At 45.9% G+C, this 25,089-nt stretch overlaps 1 protein-coding gene across 4 annotated transcripts in view; it reads right to left on the bottom strand.

Annotated features, from left to right (window-relative positions):
* The window catches only part of tmem214 (transmembrane protein 214), a 74,686-nt gene that overhangs the window by 29,967 nt on the left and 19,630 nt on the right, over positions 1-25,089 (bottom strand). For all 4 annotated transcript variants that reach the window (XR_005475961.1, XR_005475962.1, XR_005475960.1 and 1 more), the window contains exons 3-6: positions 19,624-19,774; positions 6,737-6,871; positions 5,914-5,996; positions 1,715-1,820 (exon numbers count right to left, since the gene is read on the bottom strand). Coding sequence is in view for 1 of the 4 variants with exons in the window: in XM_038986723.1 (XP_038842651.1) it covers positions 1,715-1,820; positions 5,914-5,996; positions 6,737-6,871; positions 19,624-19,774 (475 nt within the window). In the remaining 3 variants the exon portion in view is untranslated. The remainder of the gene's footprint in view (positions 1-1,714; positions 1,821-5,913; positions 5,997-6,736; positions 6,872-19,623; positions 19,775-25,089) is intronic.

The raw sequence follows: 25,089 nt of genomic DNA, 5'->3' as shown, positions 1-25,089 counted from the left end.
CTGTTTGAAACGTGTAGATATTACACTCGGTCAGGGACAGGTTGAAAATGTCATTGTAGACACTTGCCAGTTGGTCCTCGCATGCTTTGAGTACACATCCTGGTAATCCGTAGGGCCATGCGGCTTTGTGAATGTTGACCTGTTTAAAAAAGGTCTTGCTCACACCAGCTATGGAGAGCGTGATCACAGTCGTCCGGAACAGCTGGTGCTCTCATGCATGCTTCAGTGTTGCTTGCCTCGAAGACATTGAGCTCATCTGGTAGGCTCGCATCACTGGGCAGCTCACGGCTGGGTTTCCCTTTGTAGTCCGTAATATTTTTCAAGCCCTGCCACATCTGACGAGCGTCAGAGCCGCTTTGCCTGTTTGATGGTTCATCGGAGGGCATAGCGGGATTTCTTATAAGCGTTCAGATTAGTGTCCCGCTCTGTGAAAGCGGCAGCTCTAGCCTTTTGCTCGGTGCAGATGTTGTCTGTAATCCATGGCTTCTGGTTGGGAAATGTACGTACTGTCACTGTGGGGACAACGTCATCGATACACTTATTGATGAAACCGGTGACTGAGGTGGTATACTCAACGCCATTGGATGAATACCGGAACATATTCTAGTCTGTGCTAGCAAAACAGTCCTGTAGCGTAGCATCCGCGTCATCTGACCAGTTCCGTATTGAGCGCGCCACTGGTACGTCCTGCTTTAGTTTTTGCTTGTAATCAGGAGGATAGAATTACCGTCAGATTCGCCAAATGGAAGGCGTACTTTATACGCGTCTCTGTTTGCGGAGTAAAGGTGGTCTAGAGTTTTTTCTCCTGTTTGCACATGTGACATGTTGGTAGAAATGAGGTAAAACGGATTTAAGTTTGCCTGCATTAAAGTCTGGCTTCTGGAAGAGCATTTTCTTGTTTGCTTATGTCCTTATACAGCTGGTTGAGTGTGGTCTTAGTGCCAGCATCGGTTTGTGTTGGTAAATAGACAGCTATGAATAATCCAGATGAGAACTCTCTTGGTAGATTGTGTGGTCTACAGCTTATCATGAGGTGCTCTACTTCAGGCGAGCAATACCTCGAGACTTCTTTAATATTAGACATCGCGCACCAGCAGTTATTGACAAATGGATACACCCCGCCCCTCGTCTTACCAGACGTAGCTGCTCTGTCCTGCCGACACACGGAGAAGCCAGCCAGGTCTAGATTATCCGTGTCGTCGTTCAGCCACGTCTCGGTGAAACATATATTACAGTTTAATGTCCCGTTGGTAGGGAAGTCTTAAATCGTAGATCATCCCGTTTGTTTTCCAACAATACAGAGGGTAGTGGTGGTTTAGCTACTCGTCGGCTAATTCTTACAAGGCACCGCGCCCTCATCCCCCTTTACGCTGATTTGGGCCTTCTCTTGACAAAGCAGTATATCCTTCGTTTCGGACTCATTAAAGAAAAAATCTCAAGTCCAGTTTGACGTGAGTAATCCAGAAGCTCTTTTCTGTCATAAGAGACAGTAGAAGCAACATTATGTACAAAATGAGTTAAAAATAACGTGAAAAAAACAAGCAAAATAGCACAGTTGGTAAAACGGCAGCCACCCCCTCCGGCACCATTATCATCATCTTGTAGGTAAGGTCTCCACCGGTTGTATTCGCTGCATGTGACAAATAACATTTGATATGAGACACCTTAGATTGAATCCTGGCCTGGGTGTGTACATGTGCAGTGTGCGTGTTACCTCGTAGCCCCTGGCTGAGGTCGTAGTAGCCAGCTTGTCCCAGAGACCACATGATTGTCAGACACTTGACCGGACGGTTCTGAACTGACCGCAACAACTCCAGATACTAGATAGAGGGGAGAGAGCGAGAGAGAGAGCGAGAGAGAGAGCGAGAGAGAGGGAGCGAGAGAGAGAGCGAGAGAGAGAGCGAGAGAGAGAGCGAGAGAGAGAGCGAGAGAGAGAGCGAGAGAGAGAGCGAGAGAGAGAGCGAGAGAGAGAGCGAGAGAGAGAGCGAGAGAGAGAGCGAGAGAGAGGGGGAGAGAGGGGGAGAGAGCGGGAGAGAGGGGGAGAGAGGGGGAGCGAGGGGGAGCGAGGGGGAGCGAGGGGGAGCGAGAGAGGGGGAGCGAGGGGGAGCGAGAGAGAGCGAGAGAGGGGGAGCGAGGGGGAGCGAGAGAGAGCGAGAGAGAGCGAGAGGGGGGAGAGAGAGAGCGAGAGGGGGGAGAGAGAGAGCGAGAGGGGGGAGAGAGAGAGCGAGAGGGGGGAGAGAGAGAGCGAGAGGGGGGAGGGGGAGAGAGAGAGCGAGAGAGAGCGAGAGAGAGCGAGAGAGAGCGAGAGAGAGCGAGAGAGAGCGAGAGAGAGCGAGAGAGAGCGAGAGAGAGCGAGAGAGAGCGAGAGAGAGCGAGAGAGAGAGCGAGAGAGAGAGCGAGAGAGAGAGCGAGAGAGAGAGCGAGAGAGAGCGAGAGAGAGAGCGAGAGAGCGAGAGAGAGAGCGAGAGAGCGAGAGAGAGAGCGAGAGAGCGAGAGAGCGAGAGAGAGAGCGAGAGAGCGAGAGAGAGGGGGAGAGAGGGAGCGAGAGGGGGGAGCGAGAGAGAGGGGGGAGAGAGCGAGAGAGAGCGAGAGGGGGGAGAGAGCGAGAGAGAGCGAGAGGGGGGAGAGAGCGAGAGAGAGCGAGAGGGGGGAGAGAGCGAGAGAGAGCGAGAGGGGGGAGAGAGCGAGAGAGAGCGAGAGGGGGGAGAGAGCGAGAGAGAGCGAGAGGGGGGAGAGAGCGAGAGAGAGCGAGAGGGGGGAGAGAGCGAGAGAGAGCGAGAGGGGGGAGAGAGCGAGAGAGAGCGAGAGGGGGGAGAGAGCGAGAGAGAGCGAGAGGGGGGAGAGAGCGAGAGAGAGCGAGAGGGGGGAGAGAGCGAGAGAGAGCGAGAGGGGGGAGAGAGCGAGAGAGAGCGAGAGGGGGGAGAGAGCGAGAGAGAGCGAGAGGGGGAGAGAGCGAGAGAGAGCGAGAGGGGGAGAGAGCGAGAGGGGGCGAGAGCGAGAGGGGGCGAGAGCGAGAGGGGGCGAGAGCGAGAGGGGGCGAGAGCGAGAGGGGGCGAGAGCGAGAGGGGGCGAGAGCGAGAGGGGGCGAGAGCGAGAGGGGGCGAGAGCGAGAGGGGGCGAGAGCGAGAGGGGGCGAGAGCGAGAGGGGGCGAGAGCGAGAGGGGGCGAGAGCGAGAGGGGGCGAGAGCGAGAGGGGGCGAGAGCGAGAGGGGGCGAGAGCGAGAGGGGGCGAGAGCGAGAGGGGGCGAGAGCGAGAGGGGGCGAGAGCGAGAGGGGGCGAGAGAGAGAGGGGGCGAGAGCGAGAGGGGGCGAGAGAGAGAGGGGGCGAGAGAGAGAGGGGGCGAGAGAGAGAGGGGGCGAGAGAGAGCGGGGGCGAGAGAGAGAGGGGGCGAGAGAGAGAGGGGGGCGAGAGAGAGAGGGGGGCGAGAGAGAGCGAGAGAGAGAGGGGGCGAGAGAGAGCGAGAGAGAGAGGGGGCGAGAGAGAGCGAGAGAGAGAGCGAGAGAGAGAGCGAGAGAGAGCGAGAGAGAGAGCGAGAGAGAGAGCGAGAGAGAGCGAGAGAGAGAGCGAGAGAGAGCGAGAGAAAGAGCGAGGGGGGAAAGAGCGAGGGGGGAAAGAGCGAGGGGGGAAAGAGCGAGGGGGGAAAGAGCGAGGGGGGAAAGAGCGAGGGGGGAAAGAGCGAGGGGGGAAAGAGCGAGGGGGGAAAGAGCGAGGGGGGAAAGAGCGAGGGGGGAAAGAGCGAGGGGGGGAAAGAGCGAGGGGGGGAAAGAGGGGGAGAGAGCGAGGGGGGAGAGAGCGAGGGGGGAGAGAGGGGAGAGGAGGGGAAGAGCGAGGGGGGAAAGAGCGAGGGGGGAAAGAGCGAGGGGGGAAAGAGCGAGGGGGGAAAGAGCGAGGGGGGAAAGAGCGAGGGGGGAAAGAGGGGGAGAGAGCGAGGGGGGAAAGAGCGAGGGGGGGAAAGCGAGGGGGGAAAGAGCGAGGGGGGGAAAGAGACATTGTATATAACTTAGTGTAACCATCATCCATGTACGTTTAGCCATCCTTTAATTAATCGTATTTAATTAAATATATTGACTGAAGATTCCATGGTAACCCAATACAACAGCAGTAGTAGTGTTGTACCTGTATCCATGGTAACCCAATACAACAGCAGTAGTAGTGTTGTACCTGTATCCATGGTAACCCAATACAACAGCAGTAGCAGTACTGTGCCTGTATCCATGGTAACCCAATACAACAGCAGTAGCAGTACTGTGCCTGTATCCATGGTAACCCAATACAACAGCAGTAGTAGTGTTGTACCTGTATCCATGGTAACCCAATACAACAGCAGTAGTAGTGTTGTACCTGTATCCATGGTAACCCAATACAACAGCAGTAGTAGTGTTGTACCTGTACCCATGGTAACCCAATACAACAGCAGTAGTAGTGTTGTACCTGTATCCATGGTAACCCAATACAACAGCAGTAGTAGTGTTGTACCTGTATCCATGGTAACCCAATACAACAGCAGTAGTAGTGTTGTACCTGTATCCATGGTAACCCAATACAACAGCAGTAGTAGTAGTGTTGTACCTGTATCCATGGTAACCCAATACAACAGCAGTAGTAGTAGTGTTGTACCTGTATCCATGGTAACCCAATACAACAGCAGTAGTAGTAGTGTTGTACCTGTATCCATGGTAACCCAATACAACAGCAGTAGTAGTAGTGTTGTACCTGTATCCATGGTAACCCAATACAGCAGTAGTAGTAGTAGTGTTGTACCTGTATCCATGGTAACCCAATACAACAGCAGTAGTAGTAGTGTTGTACCTGTATCCATGGTAACCCAATACAACAGCAGTAGTAGTAGTGTTGTACCTGTATCCATGGTAACCCAATACAACAGCAGTAGTAGTAGTGTTGTACCTGTATCCATGGTAACCCAATACAACAGCAGTAGTAGTAGTGTTGTACCTGTATCCATGGTAACCCAATACAACAGCAGTAGTAGTGTTGTACCTGTATCCATGGTAACCCAATACAACAGCAGTAGTAGTGTTGTACCTGTACCCATGGTAACCCAATACAACAGCAGTAGTAGTGTTGTACCTGTATCCATGGTAACCCAATACAACAGCAGTAGCAGTACTGTGCCTGTATCCATGGTAACCCAATACAACAGCAGTAGTAGTAGTGTTGTACCTGTATCCATGGTAACCCAATACAGCAGTAGTAGTGTTGTACCTCTATACATGATTATGTGTACTAATATTACTACCACTGAAATTACCTGGATTTCATTAAACTGGATTTACTGAAATGCTGTACCACTATGGTAATATCTACTAATTGTATTTCATGCCAATAAAGCAATCTGAATTGAGCGGGGGGAGTGAGCATTTGGTCACTATGAAACTAAATCAGACACACAAAATGTAATATTTCCTTAACATCAGACACACAAAATGTAATATTTCCTTAATATCAGACACACAAAATGTAATATTTCCTTAACATCAGACACACAAAATGTAATATTTCCTTAACATCAGACACACAAAATGTATTATTTCCTTAATATCAGACACACAAAATGTAATATTTCCTTAACATCAGACACACAAAATGTAATATTTCCTTAATATCAGACACACAAAATGTAATATTTCCTTAACATCAGACACACAAAATGTAATATTTCCTTAACATCAGACGCACAAAATGTAATATTTCCTTAACATCAGACGCACAAAATGTAATATTTCCTTAACATCAGACGCACAAAATGTAATATTTCCTTAACATCAGACGCACAAAATGTAATATTTCAGACATCAGACACACAAAATGTAATATTTCCTTAACATCAGACACACAAAATGTAATATTTCCTTAACATCAGACACTGGGCACTGGGATGGACGGACACTCACGTCAGGAAGGTTCTGTGTTGCCATTCTGGGCTTGTCTTGTAGGATGGCCTGGATACACACCCGGTAACCATGGAGAGGCTCTCCTACAGAGAGACAGGAGAGTCAGCTTTAAGTTGACTGTAATACTCTACCCAGTACGCAACACTACAACTAAATATAGCTACACAAAGTGGTGTTACGTAGCAAAAAGGGTCTAGCAATAAACTTAATGCAAGTATGCAGGAACCCCATTTCCGTGTGTGGTGCACCTGCCCATTTGTCCAGTTCTCTCACCTGCCCGTTTGTCCAGTTCTCTCACCTGCCCGTTTGTCCAGTTCTCTCACCTGTCCGTTTGTCCAGTTCTCTCACCTGTCCGTTTGTCCAGTTCTCTCACCTGTCCGTTTGTCCAGTTCTCTCACCTGTCCGTTTGTCCAGTTCTCTCACCTGTCCGTTTGTCCAGTTCTCTCACCTGTCCGTTTGTCCAGTTCTCTCACCTGTCCGTTTGTCCAGTTCTCTCACCTGTCCGTTTGTCCAGTTCTCTCACCTGTCCGTTTGTCCAGTTCTCTCACCTGTCCGTTTGTCCAGTTCTCTCACCTGTCCGTTTGTCCAGTTCTCTCACCTGTCCGTTTGTCCAGTTCTCTCACCTGTCCGTTTGTCCAGTTCTCTCACCTGTCCGTTTGTCCAGTTCTCTCACCTGTCCGTTTGTCCAGTTCTCTCACCTGTCCGTTTGTCCAGTTCTCTCACCTGTCTGTTTGTCCAGTTCTCTCACCTGTCCGTTTGTCCAGTTCTCTCACCTGTCTGTTTGTCCAGTTCTCTCACCTGTCTGTTTGTCCAGTTCTCTCACCTGTCTGTTTGTCCAGTTCTCTCAGCATGGTGTAAACACAGTGGTCGTAGAAGTCCTGTAGACTCTCGTTGCAGCGACCAATCAAAGCTTTGACCACGCCCCTCAGCTCCTTCCCCGCAAGGCAGTATGGGTAATCTAAGACAGAAAGGAGTGAGAAGGGTTAGAATGGTACTAAATGGTTAGAACGGGACTGTCGACCACTTAGAGGTTGAGTTGTGGTTGTATTATGGTTGTTGTATAGGTGTTGTAAAATCAAAAGAAAATTGTATGTCACATGCCTCGTCAACAACAGGTGAAATGCTTACTTACAGGCCCTTCCCATAAATGCAGAGAAAAAGGGTACTGGGTAATAACACAGCTACACACACACACACAGGGGGTACCTGGGTAATAACACGGCTATATACACAGGGGGTACCAGTACTGAGTCAGTGTGTAGGGGTCCCACTACTGAGTCAATGTGCAGGGGGTCCCACTACTGAGTCAATGTGCAGGGGGTCCCACTACTGAGTCAATGTGTAGGGGTCCCACTACTGAGTCAATGTGCAGGGGGTACCACTACTGAGTCAATGTGCAGGGGGTACCACTACTGAGTCAATGTGCAGGGGGTACCACTACTGAGTCAATGTGCAGGGGGTACCACTACTGCGTCAATGTGCAGGGGGTACCACTACTGCGTCAATGTGCAGGGGGTACCACTACTGCGTCAATGTGCAGGGGGTACCACTACTGAGTCAATGTGCAGGGGGTACCACTACTGCGTCAATGTGCAGGGGGTACCACTACTGAGTCAATGTGCAGGGGGTACCACTACTGAGTCAATGTGCAGGGGGTACCACTACTGAGTCAATGTGCAGGGGGTACCACTACTGCGTCAATGTGCAGGGGGTACCACTACTGCGTCAATGTGCAGGGGGTACCACTACTGAGTCAATGTGCAGGGGGTACCACTACTGAGTCAATGTGCAGGGGGTACCAGTACTGAGTCAATGTGCAGGGGTCCCACTACTGCGTCAATGTGCAGGGGTCCCACTACTGCGTCAATGTGCAGGGGTCCCACTACTGAGTCAATGTGCAGGGGTCCCACTACTGAGTCAATGTGCAGGGGTCCCACTACTGAGTCAATGTGCAGGGGTCCCACTACTGAGTCAATGTGCAGGGGTCCCACTACTGAGTCAATGTGCAGGGGTCCCACTACTGAGTCAATGTGCAGGGGTCCCACTACTGAGTCAATGTGCAGGGGTCCCACTACTGAGTCAATGTGCAGGGGTCCCACTACTGAGTCAATGTGCAGGGGTCCCACTACTGAGTCAATGTGCAGGGGTCCCACTACTGAGTCAATGTGCAGGGGTCCCACTACTGAGTCAATGTGCAGGGGTCCCACTACTGAGTCAATGTGCAGGGGTCCCACTACTGAGTCAATGTGCAGGGGTCCCACTACTGAGTCAATGTGCAGGGGTCCCACTACTGAGTCAATGTGCAGGGGTCCCACTACTGAGTCAATGTGCAGGGGTCCCACTACTGAGTCAATGTGCAGGGGTCCCACTACTGAGTCAATGTGCAGGGGTCCCAGTACTGAGTCAATGTGCAGGGGTCCCAGTACTGAGTCAATGTGCAGGGGTCCCAGTACTGAGTCAATGTGCAGGGGTCCCATTACTGAGTCAATGTGCAGGGGTCCCAGTACTGAGTCAATGTGCAGGGGGTACCAGTACTGAGTCAATGTGCAGGGGGTACCAGTACTGAGTCAATGTGCAGTGGTCCCAGTACTGAGTCAATGTGCAGGGGTCCCAGTACTGAGTCAATGTGCAGGGGTCCCAGTACTGAGTCAATGTGCAGGGGTCCCAGTACTGCGTCAATGTGCAGGGGTCCCAGTACTGAGTCAATGTGCAGGGGTACCAGTACTGAGTCAATGTGCAGGGGTACTAGTACTGAGTCAATGTGCAGGGGTACCAGGACTGAGTCAATGTGCAGGGGTCCCACTACTGAGTCAATGTGCAGGGGTCCCAGTACTGAGTCAATGTGCAGGGGTATGAGGTCGATATGTATATATAGGTTAGAATAAAGGGACTATGAAAACAGGATAGATAACAGTAACAGCAGCGTATGTGAGGAGTCAAAACAGTTAGCCAATAGCTACCCGGAATATTGAACTATTTGGCTGTAATATTCCAAGAGTCAGAACTACACATTCCACATGATTTCTAGCAAAACAATTGCAGCTCTATCAGAGTTATACAGCAAGCAACTGCAAGCTGTCCATGATCAGTAAATATCAATGATCCTGTCATTTCATATATATGTGACGGTAGCCTCATAATTCCTCAATATTAGCCACCATTAATTGGATATGAGTGCTCTACTGTAAAGTGAACTATACCTGAGAAGTATTAGGTTAATTTCCCATCCTTTGTGGGCTCTGCCTGTCGAGCAGCAGAAGGGCGTATTTGCCGATGTACTGTTAGCCGATGTTCACCTTGCTAGCTACCGGGAGAAACTTTCCCCAGTTGGCTAAACATAGCGGTAAGTCAAAGTCCTTTTCTCCAACCAACGTAGGCCTACCTAGTTAGCGAACATGACTCCCTTTTTGAAAACCTTTTTGTTATACATTTATTAGTGGTTGTATATCACAACAGAATCAAAACACAAACCATTTTTTTGTTGTAACCTAAACATATACATAGTTTTTTTTGTACTTTTCCCCCGTCGTATCTCAAATAAAGTAATTTGGTTAATTATTCTTGATATATCATTTCCATAATATCGTTTACATTGATTGTTTCTTTCCCATTGCTTATTTGTGATGCCAGCGGTTTAAGCCAGTTTCTAGTAATCTGTTTAAATGCTGTTAATGTCAGACTTCTGAAGACATTGTTTTTACGAGTGCTGCTGACAGACACGATGGGCTACATTGATTGTTGTACCACGTCAAATCGGCTAGCTAATAACTAGCCATATTGACGTGATCTGTTAACAAGCTAACTTTCAGGGGACAAACCAGATGGAATATTGTTTGATTTGCTTTCCATCTATAGTGGTGGTGACAGTCTGACAACTTCACCAGGACGACGACTTGCCGATGCCAAGCTCTTCACAAAAGCCTGATCTCTGATGACGCTAAATGACACGTTTACTTAGCTAGCTACACGTCCAATGGAAAGGCTACCCTCATGTACCTGATATGATCAATTTATATTTATTATAGATCCCTATTTGGCAGCAGCCACTCTTCCTGGAGTCCAGCAAAATGAAGGCAGTTTATACAATTTTAAAAACATTACAATACATTCACAGATCTCACAACACACTGTGTGCCCTCAGGCCCCTACTCCACCACTACCACATATCGACAGTACTAAATCCATGTGTATGTGCGTATGTTATCGTGTGCGAGCATGCATGTGTCTGTGCCAATGTGTGTCTTCACAGTCCCTGCTGTTCCATAAGATGTGTTTGCATCAGTTACCTGATGTGGAATAGAGTTCCATGTAGTCATGGCTCTATGTAGTACTGTGGAATAGAGTTCCATGTAGTCATGGCTCTATGTAGTACTGTGGAATAGAGTTCCATGTAGTCATGGCTCTATGTAGTACTGTGGAATAGAGTGCCATGTAGTCATGGCTCTATGTAGTACTGTGGAATAGAGTTCCATGTAGTCATGGCTCTATGTAGTACTGTGGAATAGAGTGCCATGTAGTCATGGCTCTATCTAGTACTGTGGAATAGAGTTCCATGTAGTCATGGCTCTATGTAGTACTGTGGAATAGAGTTCCATGTAGTCATGGCTCTATGTAGTACTGTGGAATAGAGTCCCATGTAGTCATGGCTCTATGTAGTACTGTGGAATAGAGTTCCATGTAGTCATGGCTCTATGTAGTACTGTGGAATAGAGTGCCATGTAGTCATGGCTCTATGTAGTACTGTGGAATAGAGTTCCATGTAGTCATGGCTCTATGTAGTACTGTGGAATAGAGTTCCATGTAGTCATGGCTCTATGTAGTACTGTGGAATAGAGTTCCATGTAGTCATGGCTCTATGTAGTACTGTGGAATAGAGTTCCATGTAGTCATGGCTCTATGTAGTACTGTGGAATAGAGTTCCATGTAGTCGTGGCTCTATGTAGTACTGTGGAATAGAGTTCCATGTAGTCATGGCTCTATGTAGTACTGTGGAATAGAGTTCCATGTAGTCATGGCTCTATGTAGTACTGTGGAATAGAGTTCCATGTAGTCATGGCTCTATGTAGTACTGTGGAATAGAGTTCCATGTAGTCATGTCTCTATGTAGTACTGTGGAATAGAGTTCCATGTAGTCATGGCTCTATGTAGTACTGTGGAATAGAGTTCCATGTAGTCATGTCTCTATGTAGTACTGTGGAATAGAGTTCCATGTAGTCATGTCTCTATGTAGTACTGTGGAATAGAGTTCCATGTAGTCATGGCTCTATGTAGTACTGTGGAATAGAGTTCCATGTAGTCATGGCTCTATGTCGTACTGTGGAATAGAGTTCCATGTAGTCATGTCTCTATGTAGTACTGTGGAATAGAGTGCCATGTAGTCATGGCTCTATGTAGTACTGTGGAATAGAGTTCCATGTAGTCATGGCTCTATGTAGTACTGTGGAATAGAGTTCCATGTAGTCATGGCTCTATGTAGTACTGTGGAATAGAGTTCCATGTAGTCATGACTCTATGTAGTACTGTGGAATAGAGTTCCATGTAGTCATGTCTCTATGTAGTACTGTGCACCTCCCATAGTCTGTTCTGGACTTGGGAACTGTGAAGAGACCTCTGGTGGCATGTCTTGTGGAGGATACATGGGTGTCTGAGCTGTGTGCCAGTAGTTTAGACAGCTCAGTGCATTCAACATGTCAATACCTCTCATAAATACAAGTAGTGATGAAGTCAATCTCTCCTCCACTTTGAGCCATGAGAGACTGAAATGCATATTATTAATATTAGCTCTCTGTGTCCATCCAAGTGCCAGCCGTGCTGCCCTGTTCTGAACCAGTTGTAAAGTCCTTTTTTGTGGCACCTGACCACACGACTGAACAGTAGTCTAGGTGTGACAAAACCAGGGCCTGTAGGACCTGCCTTGTTGATAGTGTTGTTAAGAAGGTAGAAACTAGAGCCTGTAGGACCTGCCTTGTTGATAGTGTTGTTAAGAAGGCAGAAACTAGGGCCTGTATGACCTGCCTTGTTGATAGTGCTGTTAAGAAGGCAGAAACTAGGGCCTGTATGACCTGCCTTGTTGATAGTGCTGTTAAGAAGGTAGAAACTAGGGCCTGTAGGACCTGCCTTGTTGATAGTGTTGTTAAGAAGGTAGAAACTAGGGCCTGTAGGACCTGCCTTGTTGATAGTGTTGTTAAGAAGGTAGAAACTAGGGCCTGTAGGACCTGCCTTGTTGATAGTGTTGTTAAGAAGGTAGAAACTAGGGCCTGTCGGACCTGTCTTGTTGATAGTGTTGTTAAGAAGGTAGAAACTAGGGCCTGTAGGACCTGCCTTGTTGATAGTGTTGTTAAGAAGGTAGAAACTAGGGCCTGTAGGACCTGCCTTGTTGATAGTGTTGTTAAGAAGGTAGAAACTAGGGCCTGTAGGACCTGCCTTGTTGATAGTGTTGTTAAGAAGGCAGAAACTAGGGCCTGTATGACCTGCCTTGTTGATAGTGCTGTTAAGAAGGTAGAAACTAGGGCCTGTAGGACCTGCCTTGTTGATAGTGTTGTTAAGAAGGTAGAAACTAGGGCCTGTAGGACCTGCCTTGTTGATAGTGTTGTTAAGAAGGTAGAAACTAGGGCCTGTAGGACCTGCCTTGTTGATAGTGTTGTTAAGAAGGTAGAAACTAGGGCCTGTCGGACCTGTCTTGTTGATAGTGTTGTTAAGAAGGTAGAAACTAGGGCCTGTAGGACCTGCCTTGTTGATAGTGTTGTTAAGAAGGTAGAAACTAGGGCCTGTAGGACCTGCCTTGTTGATAGTGTTGTTAAGAAGGTAGAAACTAGGGCCTGTAGGACCTGCCTTGTTGATAGTGTTGTTAAGAAGGTAGAAACTAGGGCCTGTAGGACCTGCCTTGTTGATAGTGTTGTTAAGAAGGTAGAAACTAGGGCCTGTAGGACCTGCCTTGTTGATAGTGTTGTTAAGAAGGTAGAAACTAGGGCCTGTAGGACCTGCCTTGTTGATAGTGTTGTTAAGAAGGTAGAAACTAGGGCCTGTAGGACCTGCCTTGTTGATACTGTTAAGGCAGGGCATCGCTTTATTATAGACAGACTTCTCCCCATCTTAGCTACTACTGCATTAATATGTTTTGACCATGACAGTTTACAATCCAGGGTTACTCCAAGCAGTTTAGTCATCTCAACTTGCTCAATTTCCACATTATTTATTACAAGATTTAGTTGAGGTTTAGTGTTTAGTGAGTGTTTTGTTCCAAATACAATGCTTTTAGTTTTAGAAATACTTACTTATTTTGTATTTTATTTCACCTTTATTTAACCAGCTAGTTGAGAACAAGTTCTCATTTGCAACTGCGACCTGACCAAGATAAAGCAAAGCAGTTCAACACAAACACAGAGTTACACATGGAATAAACAAACATACAATCAATAATACAGTAGAAAAATCTATATATAGCATGTGCAAATGAGCCATCAGCATGTGCAAATTATTCCTTGCCACCCATTCTGAAACTAACTGCAGCTCTTTGTTAAGTGTTGCAGTCATTTCAGTCACTGTAGTAGCTGACATGTATATAGTGTTGAGTCATCCACAAACAGACACTCTGGCTTTACTCAAAGTCAGTGGCAATTTGTTAATAAAGATTGAAAACAGCAAGGGGCCTTAACAGCTGCCCTGGGGAATTCCTGATTCTACCTGGAGTATGTTGGAGAGGCTTCCATTAAAGAACACCCTCTGTGTTCTGTTAGACAGGTAACTCTTTATCCACAATATAGCAGGAGGTGTAAAGCCATAACACAATATAGCAGGGGGTGTAAAGCCATAACACAAAATAGCAGGGGGTGTAAAGCCATAACACAATATAGCAGGAGGTGTAAAGCCATAACACAATATAGCAGGGGGTGTAAAGCCATAACACAATATAGCAGGGGGTGTAAAGCCATAACACAATATAGCAGGGGGTGTAAAGCCATAACACAATATAGCAGGAGGTGTAAAGCCATAACACAATATAGCAGGGGGTGTAACGCCATAACACAATATAGCAGGAGGTGTAAAGCCATAACACAATATAGCAGGGGGTGTAAAGCCATAACACACACGTTTTTCCATCAGCAGACTATGATGAATAATTTCAAAAGCTGCACTGAAGTCATACAAAACAGCCCCCACAATCATTTTATCATCAATTTCTCTCAGCCAATCATCAGTCATCTGTGTAATTTCTGTGCTTGTTGAGTGTCCTTCCCTATAAGCGTGCTGAAAGTCTGTTGTCAATTTGTTTAGTGTAAAATAGCATTGTATCTGGTCAAACACATTTCTTCCAGAAGTTTACTAAGGGTTGGTAACAGGCTGATATGGTCAGCTATTTGAGCCAGTAAATGGGGCTTTACTATTCTTGGGGAATGGAATGACTTTAGCTTCCCTCCAGGCCTGAGGACACACGCTCTCTAGTAGGCTTAAATGGAAGATGTGGCAAATAGGAGTGGCAATATTGTCTGCTATTATCCTCAGTCATTCTCCATCCAAGATGTCAGACCCCGGTGACTTGTCATTGCTGATAAACAATACTTCTTTCTCCTCTTCCACACTGACTTTATGGAATTCTAAAGTACATTTCTTGTCTTTCATAATTTGGTCCGATATACTTGGATGTGGTGTCAGCGTTTGTTGCTGGCATGTCGTCCCTAAGTAGTTCACAATAACAGTGGGTTTTGTGATGAATGAAGAAGCCGAGTTGGCTTTTTTCCAAAAATGTAATTTAAGGTGCCCCAAAGCTTTTAACTATCATTCTTTAAATAATTTATCTTTAGTTTAGTCACATGATTTCTCAATTTGCAGTACGCTTGCCAATCAGTTGGGCTGCCAGACTTGATTGCCATACCTTATTCCTCAGTTGTACAGCCAGGCCTATTTGCCATCTCCTTTGCTTCATCGCAATCAACTATTTTTCAATTCCTCATCAAACCAGGGGGATTTAACAGTTTTTAGTCATTTTCTTAATGGGTACGTGCTTATTAGTAACTGGAATAACAAATTTCATAAATGTGTCAAATGCAGCGTCTGGTTGCTCCTCATTACACACCACAGACCAACAGATATTCTTCACATCATCAACATAGGAATCACTACAAAACTTATTGTATGACCTCTTATACACTATATTAGGCCCAGCCTTTGGAACTTTGGTTTTCCTAGATATGGCTACTATATTGTGATCACTACATCCGATGGATCTGGATACTGCTTTAAAGCAAATATCTGCAGCATTAGTAAAGATGTGATCAATAGATGTTGATGATTTAATTCCTGTGCTGTTTGTAACTACCCTGGTAGGTTGACTGATAACCTGAAACAGGTTGCAGGCACTGGTTACAGTTTGAAGCTGTTTCTTGAGTGGGCAGCTTGATGAGAGCCAGTCAATATTTAAAATCACCCAGAATACTTATACTTATCTGTTGATATCACATATATTATCAAGCATTTCACACATGTTATCCAGATACTGACTGTTAGCACTTGGTGGTCTATAGCAGCTTCCCACCAGAATGGGCTTCAGGTGAGGCAGATGAACCTGTAGCCATATTACTTCAACAGTATTTAACATGTTATCCAGATAGTGACTGTTATCACTTGGTGGTCTATAGCAGCTTCCCACCAGAATGGGCTTCAGGTGAGGCAGATGAACCTGTAGCCATATTACTTCAACAGTATTTAACACTAGATCGTCTCTAAGCTTTACAGGAATCTGGTTCTGAATATAAACAGCAACACCTCCACCATTGGCATTTCTGTCTTTTCTGTAGATGTTATAACCATGTATTACTACCACTGTATCATCAAAGGTATTATCTAAATGAGTTTCAGAGATCTGTCAGAATATGAATGTCATCTGTTACAAGCAGGTTATTGGACCTGGTTTCTTAGGCTACATATGTTAATATGGATCATTTCTAGCACTTTTCTGGGTTGTTGATTGTTTTTAATGCTTTACTGGGAAGCGTATCAGAAGTAGACAGAGATAGGCTGATAGTGCAGGGTGAGCTGCATAAAGTGGTCTTCCTACTATTGCACACCGCCTCAGTGCTAACAGTGTAACTCTGGTTTACAGGCTCATGATTACTGCTTACAATAGCTGTAGGATCAACAGAGGTATTCAGGGCAATTAAGGGGACATAAATTAAGTTATTTACATTGTGTTTGCCAGCACCCCTAGAATTATGTACATTTGATGCAGCATTTTGACGACTCATTGTCACAATAGTAGGGATTAACTGAGCTGGTCTTGGATCATTTAACAGTCATTGTTTCAACGCAGCCTTGAAATGCGTGGACAGAGTCCAGGAACCAAGATGATTTGGATGGACTCTGTAATTCCTGTAGAGTATCTTCTGTTTCCAGAAGAAGAGCTACAGTAGTCAGAGCAGAGCTACAGTCTTTTAGCCAGATGTGTAATGCCAGCAGTCTGCTGAATCTTTCACACCCGCGGCCCAACGATGGTACTGGACCTGAAATTATTGCCCGTTTTTTAGAGTCTTTTAATGCTAAAATCAGTTCTTTAAAATCCATTTTCAGATGTTCCGAGCTAGCTGTCCTGATGTGGTTTAACCCGGACTACGACAGTGTCAGCTCCCGGCATCTGTGGTAGAACAGTCAGAAGCAGCCTTGTGATGTCCTGTACTCGTGCTCCTGAGTATCACAGGGTTTTTGCATTGGGAACCGAGATGTTTCTTACCATAGAGCTGCCTATAATGACGGCTGGTGATGTTGAATGGGCCGGTCTCTCAGGCAGCCTCACGGTCCGGTGAGGCTGGGAGCTCTGAGGATCTGAACCCGAGGTAGAAGCCACCAGAGAGGGAGACAGAATCGAGGACGACTGTGGATCCAGGCTGTTTCTGTTCGGCGTCAGTTCCGGGCTCAACATAACCATGGAGACCCCCGTTGTCAGAGGACACCTTATTCGACTTCCACGGCAAGTGACGTACCTCCATGGCTGGTCAGTTGGGTCGAGATCGGCTCCGTTCTCCAGTGAAGGAGGAGACCCCTTCGGGGACGGAACCCTGCCGAGCACCGGCCAGACGCCTGTGGAGAGCCGACACGGCGGTGAAACTTCCACCAGACCAGAGCGGCGTCCAACGAGATATTTGGACGCCGAGGACCAACGAGATATTTTTCTGTGCGACCATACATTTTATGTTGGGAGAACTGTGCGACTAGGAAAAACAACCTCCCAGATTGTAGTGATGATAAGACTGAGAAACAAGTCAGTACAGCTTCTAGCGTCATGGGTTGGACCATTACTACAGCTTCTAGCGTCATGGGTTGGACCATTACTACAGCTTCTAGCGTCATGGGTTGGACCATTACTACAGCTTCTAGCGTCATGGGTTGGACCATTACTACAGCTTCTAGCGTCATGGGTTGGACCATTACTACAGCTTCTAGCCCAACCGGGTCTAAAGACCATTACTACAGCTTCTAGGGTCATGGGGTTGGACCATTACTACAGCTTCTAGCCCAACCGGGTCTAAAGACCATTACTACAGCTTCTAGCGTCATGGGTTGGACCATTACTACAGCTTCTAGCCCAACCGGGTCTAAAGACCAATACTACAGCTTCTAGCCCAACCGGGTCTAAAGACCATTACTACAGCTTCTAGCCCAACCGGGTCTAAAGACCAATACTACAGCTTCTAGCCCAACCGGGTCTAAAGACCAATACTACAGCTTCTAGCCCAACCGGGTCTAAAGACCATTACTACAGCTTCTAGCCCAACCGGGTCTAAAGACCAATACTACAGCTTCTAGCCCAACCGGGTCTAAAGACCATTACTACAGCTTCTAGCCCAACCGGGTCTAAAGACCATTACTACAGCTTCTAGCCCAACCGGGTCTAAAGACCAATACTACAGCTTCTAGCCCAACCGGGTCTAAAGACCAATACTACAGCTTCTAGCCCAACCGGGTCTAAAGACCAATACTACAGCTTCTAGCCCAACCGGGTCTAAAGACCATTACTACAGCTTCTAGCCCAACCGGGTCTAAAGACCATTACTACAGCTTCTAGCCCAACCGGGTCTAAAGACCAATACTACAGCTTCTAGCCCAACCGGGTCTAAAGACCAATACTACAGCTTCTAGCCCAACCGGGTCTAAAGACCATTACTACAGCTTCTAGCCCAACCGGGTCTAAAGACCATTACTACAGCTTCTAGCCCAACCGGGTCTAAAGACCATTACTACAGCTTCTAGCCCAACCGGGTCTAAAGACCATTACTACAGCTTCTAGCCCAACCGGGTCTAAAGACCATTACTACAGCTTCTAGCCCAACCGGGTCTAAAGACCATTACTACAGCTTCTAGCCCAACCGGGTTTAAAGACCATGACTACAGCTTCTAGCCCAACCGGGTCTAAAGACCAATACTACAGCTTCTAGCCCAACCGGGTCTAAAGACCAATACTACAGCTTCTAGCCCAACCGGGTCTAAAGACCATTACTACAGCTTCTAGCCCAACCGGGTCTAAAGACCATTACTACAGCTTCTAGCCCAACCGGGTCTAAAGACCATTATGTGCTTCACAAGAGCTCCCGAGTGGCGCAGTGGTCTGAGACTCTGCATCTCAGTGCTAGAGGCATCACTACAGACCCTGGTTAGATTCCAGGCTGTATCACAGTGGTCTGAGACTCTGCATCTCAGTGCTAGAGGCGTCACTACAGACCCTGGTTAGATTCCAGGCTGTATCACAGTGGTCTGAGACTCTGCATCTCAGTGCTAGAGGCGTCACTACAGACCCTGGTTAGATTCCAGGCTGTATCACAGTGGTCTGAGACTCTGCATCTCAGTGCTAGAGGCGTCACTACAGACCCTGGTTAGATTCCAGGCTGTATCGCAGCGGTCTGAGACACTGCATCTCAGTGGTAGAGGCGTCGCTACAGACCCTGGTTAGATTCCAGGCTGTATCACAACCGGCCGTGATCGGGAGTCCCATAGGGCGGCGCACAATTGGCCCAGCGTCGTCCGGATTAGGGCTGTCATTGTAAATAAGAATTTATCCTTAACTGACTTGCCTAGTTAAATAAAGTCTGATAAGGTCTGAGACTCTGCATCTCAGAGTAGTTGAATAAAGGTTAAAAAATATATTAAAAGTATCTAAAATTCATATAGGTCCAATATAAGGTGTCATGTGGTGCTCCTAGATGTCAGGTGGTGCTCCTAGGTGTCAGGTGGTGCTCCTAGGTGTCAGGTGGTGCTCCTAGGTGTCAGGTGGTGCTCCTAGGTGTCAGGTGGTGCTCCTAGGTGTCAGGTGGTGCTCCTAGGTGTCAGGTGGTGCTCCTAGGTGTCAGGTGGTGCTCCTAGGTGTCAGGTGGTGCTCCTAGGTGTCAGGTGGTGCTCCTAGGTGTCAGGTGGTGCTCCTAGGTGTCAGGTGGTGCTCCTAGGTGTCAGGTGGTGCTCCTAGGTGTCAGGTGGTGCTCCTAGGTGTCAGGTGGTGCTCCTAGGTGTCAGGTGGTGCTCCTAGGTGTCAGGTGGTGCTCCTAGGTGTCAGGTGGTGCTCCTAGATGTCAGGTGGTGCTCCTAGATGTCATGTGGTGCTCCTAGATGTCATGTGGTGCTCCTAGATGTCATGTGGTGCTCCTAACTTTAAACAGAGCACTAGTACTCCAATGAATTTCTTCAACTTTAGAGGCCTGGTTTTGGTTGTGTTGTGGTTATGTTACTGACCGTGTGTGTAGCTGCTGAGGGTGGGTTCAGTCTCTGGAGCAGCCAGGGCGTGGTTGAGGTATCCTGCCAGGTCTTTGACCCAGACTGACGGGTTGTCAGGAAACAGAGTCTGGCTCCGGTCCAACTGCTGCTTCAGCTCCCCCACGTCCAACTGGAACAGAAGAGGAATTACCATAGATAATACATCCACAACCTAACCCACGTCCAACTGGAGCAGAAGAGGAATTACCATAGATAATACATCTACAACCTAACCCACGTCCAACTGGAACAGAAGAGGAATTACCATAGATAATACATCTACAACCTAACCCACGTCCAACTGGAACAGAAGAGGAATTACCATAGATAATACATCCACAACCTAACCCACGTCCAGCTGGAGCAGAAGAGGAATTACCATACATAATACATCTACAACCTAACCCACGTCCAACTGGAGCAGAAGAGGAATTACCATAGATAATACATCCACAACCTAACCCACGTCCAGCTGGAGCAGAAGAGGAATTACCATAGATAATACATCTACAACCTAACCCACGTCCAACTGGAACAGAAGAGGAATTACCATAGATAATACATCTACAACCTAACCCACGTCCAACTGGAGCAGAAGAGGAATTACCATAGATAATACATCCACAACCTAACCCACGTCCAACTGGAGCAGAAGAGGAATTACCATAGATAATACATCTACAACCTAACCCACGTCCAGCTGGAACAGAAGAGGAATTACCATACATAATACATCTACAACCTAACCCACGTCCAGCTGGAAGAGAAGAGGAATTACCATACATAATACATCCACAACCTAACCCACATCCAGCTGGAACAGTTTAGAAATACTCAGTCAATTGAATGAGGTCTAACGTTCTCTGAAAGTACATTTCGTAATGCACAATAGTAAGGTTAACAGCTACCACAATAGTAAGGTTAACAGCTACCACAATAGTAAGGTTAACAGCTACCACAATAGTAAGGTTAGCAGGTTAACAGCTACCACAATAGTAAGGTTAACAGCTACCACAATAGTAAGGTTAGCAGCTACCACAATAGTAAGGTTAACAGCTACCACAATAGTAAGGTTAACAGCTACCACAATAGTAAGGTTAGCAGCTACCACAATAGTAAGGTTAACAGCTACCACAATAGTAAGGTTAACAGCTACCACAATAGTAAGGTTAGCAGGTTAACAGCTACCACAATAGTAAGGTTAGCAGGTTAGCAGCTACCACAATAGTAAGGTTAACAGCTACCACAATAGTAAGGTTAGCAGCTACCACAATAGTAAGGTTAGCAGCTACCACAATAGTAAGGTTAGCAGCTACCACAATAGTAAGGTTAGCAGCTACCACAATAGTAAGGTTAGCAGGTTAGCAGCTACCACAATAGTAAGGTTAGCAGGTTAGCAGCTACCACAATAGTAAGGTTAACAGCTACCACAATAGTAAGGTTAGCAGGTTAGCAGCTACCACAATAGTAAGGTTAGCAGCTACCACAATAGTAAGGTTAGCAGCTACCACAATAGTAAGGTTAGCAGCTACCACAATAGTAAGGTTAACAGCTACCACAATAGTAAGGTTAACAGCTACCACAATAGTAAGGTTAACAGCTACCACAATAGTAAGGTTAGCAGCTACCACAATAGTAAGGTTAGCAGCTACCACAATAGTAAGGTTAACAGCTACCACAATAGTAAGGTTAACAGCTACCACAATAGTAAGGTTAGCAGCTACCACAATAGTAAGGTTAGCAGCTACCACAATAGTAAGGTTAGCAGGTTAGCAGCTACCACAATAGTAAGGTTAGCAGCTACCACAATAGTAAGGTTAGCAGCTACCACAATAGTAAGGTTAGCAGCTACCACAATAGTAAGGTTAGCAGCTACCACAATAGTAAGGTTAGCAGCTACCACAATAGTAAGGTTAGCAGGTTAGCAGCTACCACAATAGTAAGGTTAGCAGCTACCACAATAGTAAGGTTAACAGGTTAGCAGCTACCACAATAGTAAGGTTAGCAGCTACCACAATAGTAAGGTTAGCAGCTACCACAATAGTAAGGTTAACAGCTACCACAATAGTAAGGTTAGCAGCTACCACAATATTAAGGTTAGCAGCTACCACAATAGTAAGGTTAACAGGTTAGCAGCTACCACAATAGTAAGGTTAGCAGGTTAACAGCTACCACAATAGTAAGGTTAGCAGCTACCACAATAGTAAGGTTAGCAGCTACCACAATAGTAAGGTTAGCAGGTTAATAGCTACCACAATAGTAAGGTTAGCAGCTACCACAATAGTAAGGTTAACAGCTACCACAATAGTAAGGTTAGCAGGTTAGCAGCTACCACAATAGTAAGGTTAGCAGCTACCACAATAGTAAGGTTAGCAGGTTAGCAGCTACCACAATAGTAAGGTTAGCAGCTACCACAATAGTAAGGTTAGCAGCTACCACAATAGTAAGGTTAGCAGGTTAACAGCTACCACAATAGTAAGGTTAGCAGCTACCACAATAGTAAGGTTAGCAGCTACCACAATAGTAAGGTTAGCAGGTTAATAGCTACCACAATAGTAAGGTTAGCAGCTACCACAATAGTAAGGTTAACAGCTACCACAATAGTAAGGTTAGCAGGTTAGCAGCTACCACAATAGTAAGGTTAGCAGCTACCACAATAGTAAGGTTAGCAGGTTAGCAGCTACCACAATAGTAAGGTTAACAGCTACCACAATAGTAAGGTTAGCAGCTACCACAATAGTAAGGTTAGCAGGTTAGCAGCTACCACAATAGTAAGGTTAACAGCTACCACAATAGTAAGGTTAGCAGCTACCACAATAGTAAGGTTAACAGCTACCACAATAGTAAGGTTAGCAGCTACCACAATAGTAAGGTTAACAGCTACCACAATAGTAAGGTTAGCAGGTTAGCAGCTACCACAATAGTAAGGTTAGCAGCTACCACAATAGTAAGGTTAGCAGCTACCACAATAGTAAGGTTAGCAGCTACCACAATAGTAAGGTTAGCAGCTACCACAATAGTAAGGTTAGCAGCTACCACAATAGTAAGGTTAGCAGGTTAGCAGCTACCACAATAGTAAGGTTAGCAGCTACCACAATAGTAAGGTTAGCAGCTACCACAATAGTAAGGTTAGCAGGTTAGCAGCTACCACAATAGTAAGGTTAGCAGCTACCACAATAGTAAGGTTAACAGGTTAGCAGCTACCACAATAGTAAGGTTAGCAGCTACCACAATAGTAAGGTTAGCAGCTACCACAATAGTAAGGTTAGCAGGTTAGCAGCTACCACAATAGTAAGGTTAGCAGGTTAACAGCTACCACAATAGTAAGGTTAGCAGCTACCACAATAGTAAGGTTAGCAGCTACCACAATAGTAAGGTTAGCAGCTACCACAATAGTAAGGTTAGCAGGTTAGCAGCTACCACAATAGTAAGGTTAGCAGCTACCACAATAGTAAGGTTAGCAGGTTAGCAGCTACCACAATAGTAAGGTTAACAGCTACCACAATAGTAAGGTTAACAGGTTAGCAGCTACCACAATAGTAAGGTTAGCAGGTTAGCAGCTACCACAATAGTAAGGTTAGCAGGTTAACAGCTACCACAATAGTAAGGTTAACAGCTACCACAATAGTTAGGTTAACAGCTACCACAATAGTAAGGTTAGCAGCTACCACAATAGTAAGGTTAGCAGCTACCACAATAGTAAGGTTAGCAGCTACCACAATAGTAAGGTTAGCAGCTACCACAATAGTAAGGTTAGCAGCTACCACAATAGTAAGGTTAGCAGGTTAACAGCTACCACACTAGTAAGGTTAGCAGCTACCACAATAGTAAGGTTAGCAGCTACCACAATAGTAAGGTTAGCAGGTTAATAGCTACCACAATAGTAAGGTTAGCAGCTACCACAATAGTAAGGTTAACAGCTACCACAATAGTAAGGTTAGCAGGTTAGCAGCTACCACAATAGTAAGGTTAGCAGCTACCACAATAGTAAGGTTAGCAGGTTAGCAGCTACCACAATAGTAAGGTTAACAGCTACCACAATAGTAAGGTTAGCAGCTACCACAATAGTAAGGTTAGCAGGTTAGCAGCTACCACAATAGTAAGGTTAGCAGGTTAGCAGCTACCACAATAGTAAGGTTAGCAGCTACCACAATAGTAAGGTTAGCAGGTTAGCAGCTACCACAATAGTAAGGTTAGCAGCTACCACAATAGTAAGGTTAGCAGGTTAGCAGCTACCACAATAGTAAGGTTAGCAGCTACCACAATAGTAAGGTTAGCAGGTTAGCAGCTACCACAATAGTAAGGTTAACAGCTACCACAATAGTAAGGTTAGCAGCTACCACAATAGTAAGGTTAGCAGCTACCACAATAGTAAGGTTAGCAGCTACCACAATAGTAAGGTTAGCAGCTACCACAATAGTAAGGTTAGCAGCTACCACAATAGTAAGGTTAGCAGCTACCACAATAGTAAGGTTAGCAGCTACCACAATAGTAAGGTTAGCAGCTACCACAATAGTAAGGTTAGCAGCTACCACAATAGTAAGGTTAGCAGCTACCACAATAGTAAGGTTAGCAGGTTAGCAGCTACCACAATAGTAAGGTTAACTGCTACCACAATAGCCATGTAACATGTGCTGTTATATCTAGCATGTTGACGGATTCAAGTGAGAGACTTTCTGACAACAGTCACTACTGATCGAGTCCGAGTCAAGTCACGACTCGTGAAAATCCAGACTTGAGTAGGTTTGCAAAGGGAGGGAATATTACTAGAAAAGGGAGGGAATATTACTAGAAAAGGGAGGGAATATTACTAGAAAAGGGAGGGAATATTACTAGAAAAGGGAGGGAATATTACTAGAAAAGGGAGGGAATATTACTAGAAAAGTTGACCAATAAACTACCAGAACATTGGTATCTTTACCAGACATCTGGTTTCCGTTTTGGGACTTCAGAATATCACAGGTGTCTAATTCTCCAGCCCTCTGAGGCCTTAGCTCATGGAAAATATTAATTAAATAAGATGATTATAAAATGTAACAAATTAATGACAAAGCTGGAAAACATTACCTTAAAATATCAACCATCAACTTAGTGAATACCATTAGTGTGTAAAATGAGGGTTTCAGCATGAAATATCCTTTATATAAAAACATTTGCCTGTCAAGATGTATTTTATGTTTTGGCATCAAACTGGAGGCAGTTGTGAAAAAAGTCAATAGTTGGAATAATTACATTGAAAATAATGTCATTGTTGATTAGATGATGTTTGAATGAGACTTTTCTTATAAACCATATGGTCCATCTACTAGAAACGTATGGACATAGTGTTCATGGTCTCTAATATGAAGAGGTCTTCACGGGTCCAGAACGTTGGACATGGGGCTTTCCCAACCATATCCGATAGATCATAAATAAAATGGTTAAATATAGAAACCCGTTCCAAAT

The sequence above is a fragment of the Salvelinus namaycush genome, unplaced genomic scaffold (genome assembly GCF_016432855.1).
Source record: "Salvelinus namaycush isolate Seneca unplaced genomic scaffold, SaNama_1.0 Scaffold564, whole genome shotgun sequence".
Lineage (NCBI taxonomy): Eukaryota > Metazoa > Chordata > Actinopteri > Salmoniformes > Salmonidae > Salvelinus > Salvelinus namaycush.
The sequence above is the reverse complement of the archived record's forward strand: the minus strand, read 5'-3'. Positions and strand labels throughout refer to the sequence as shown.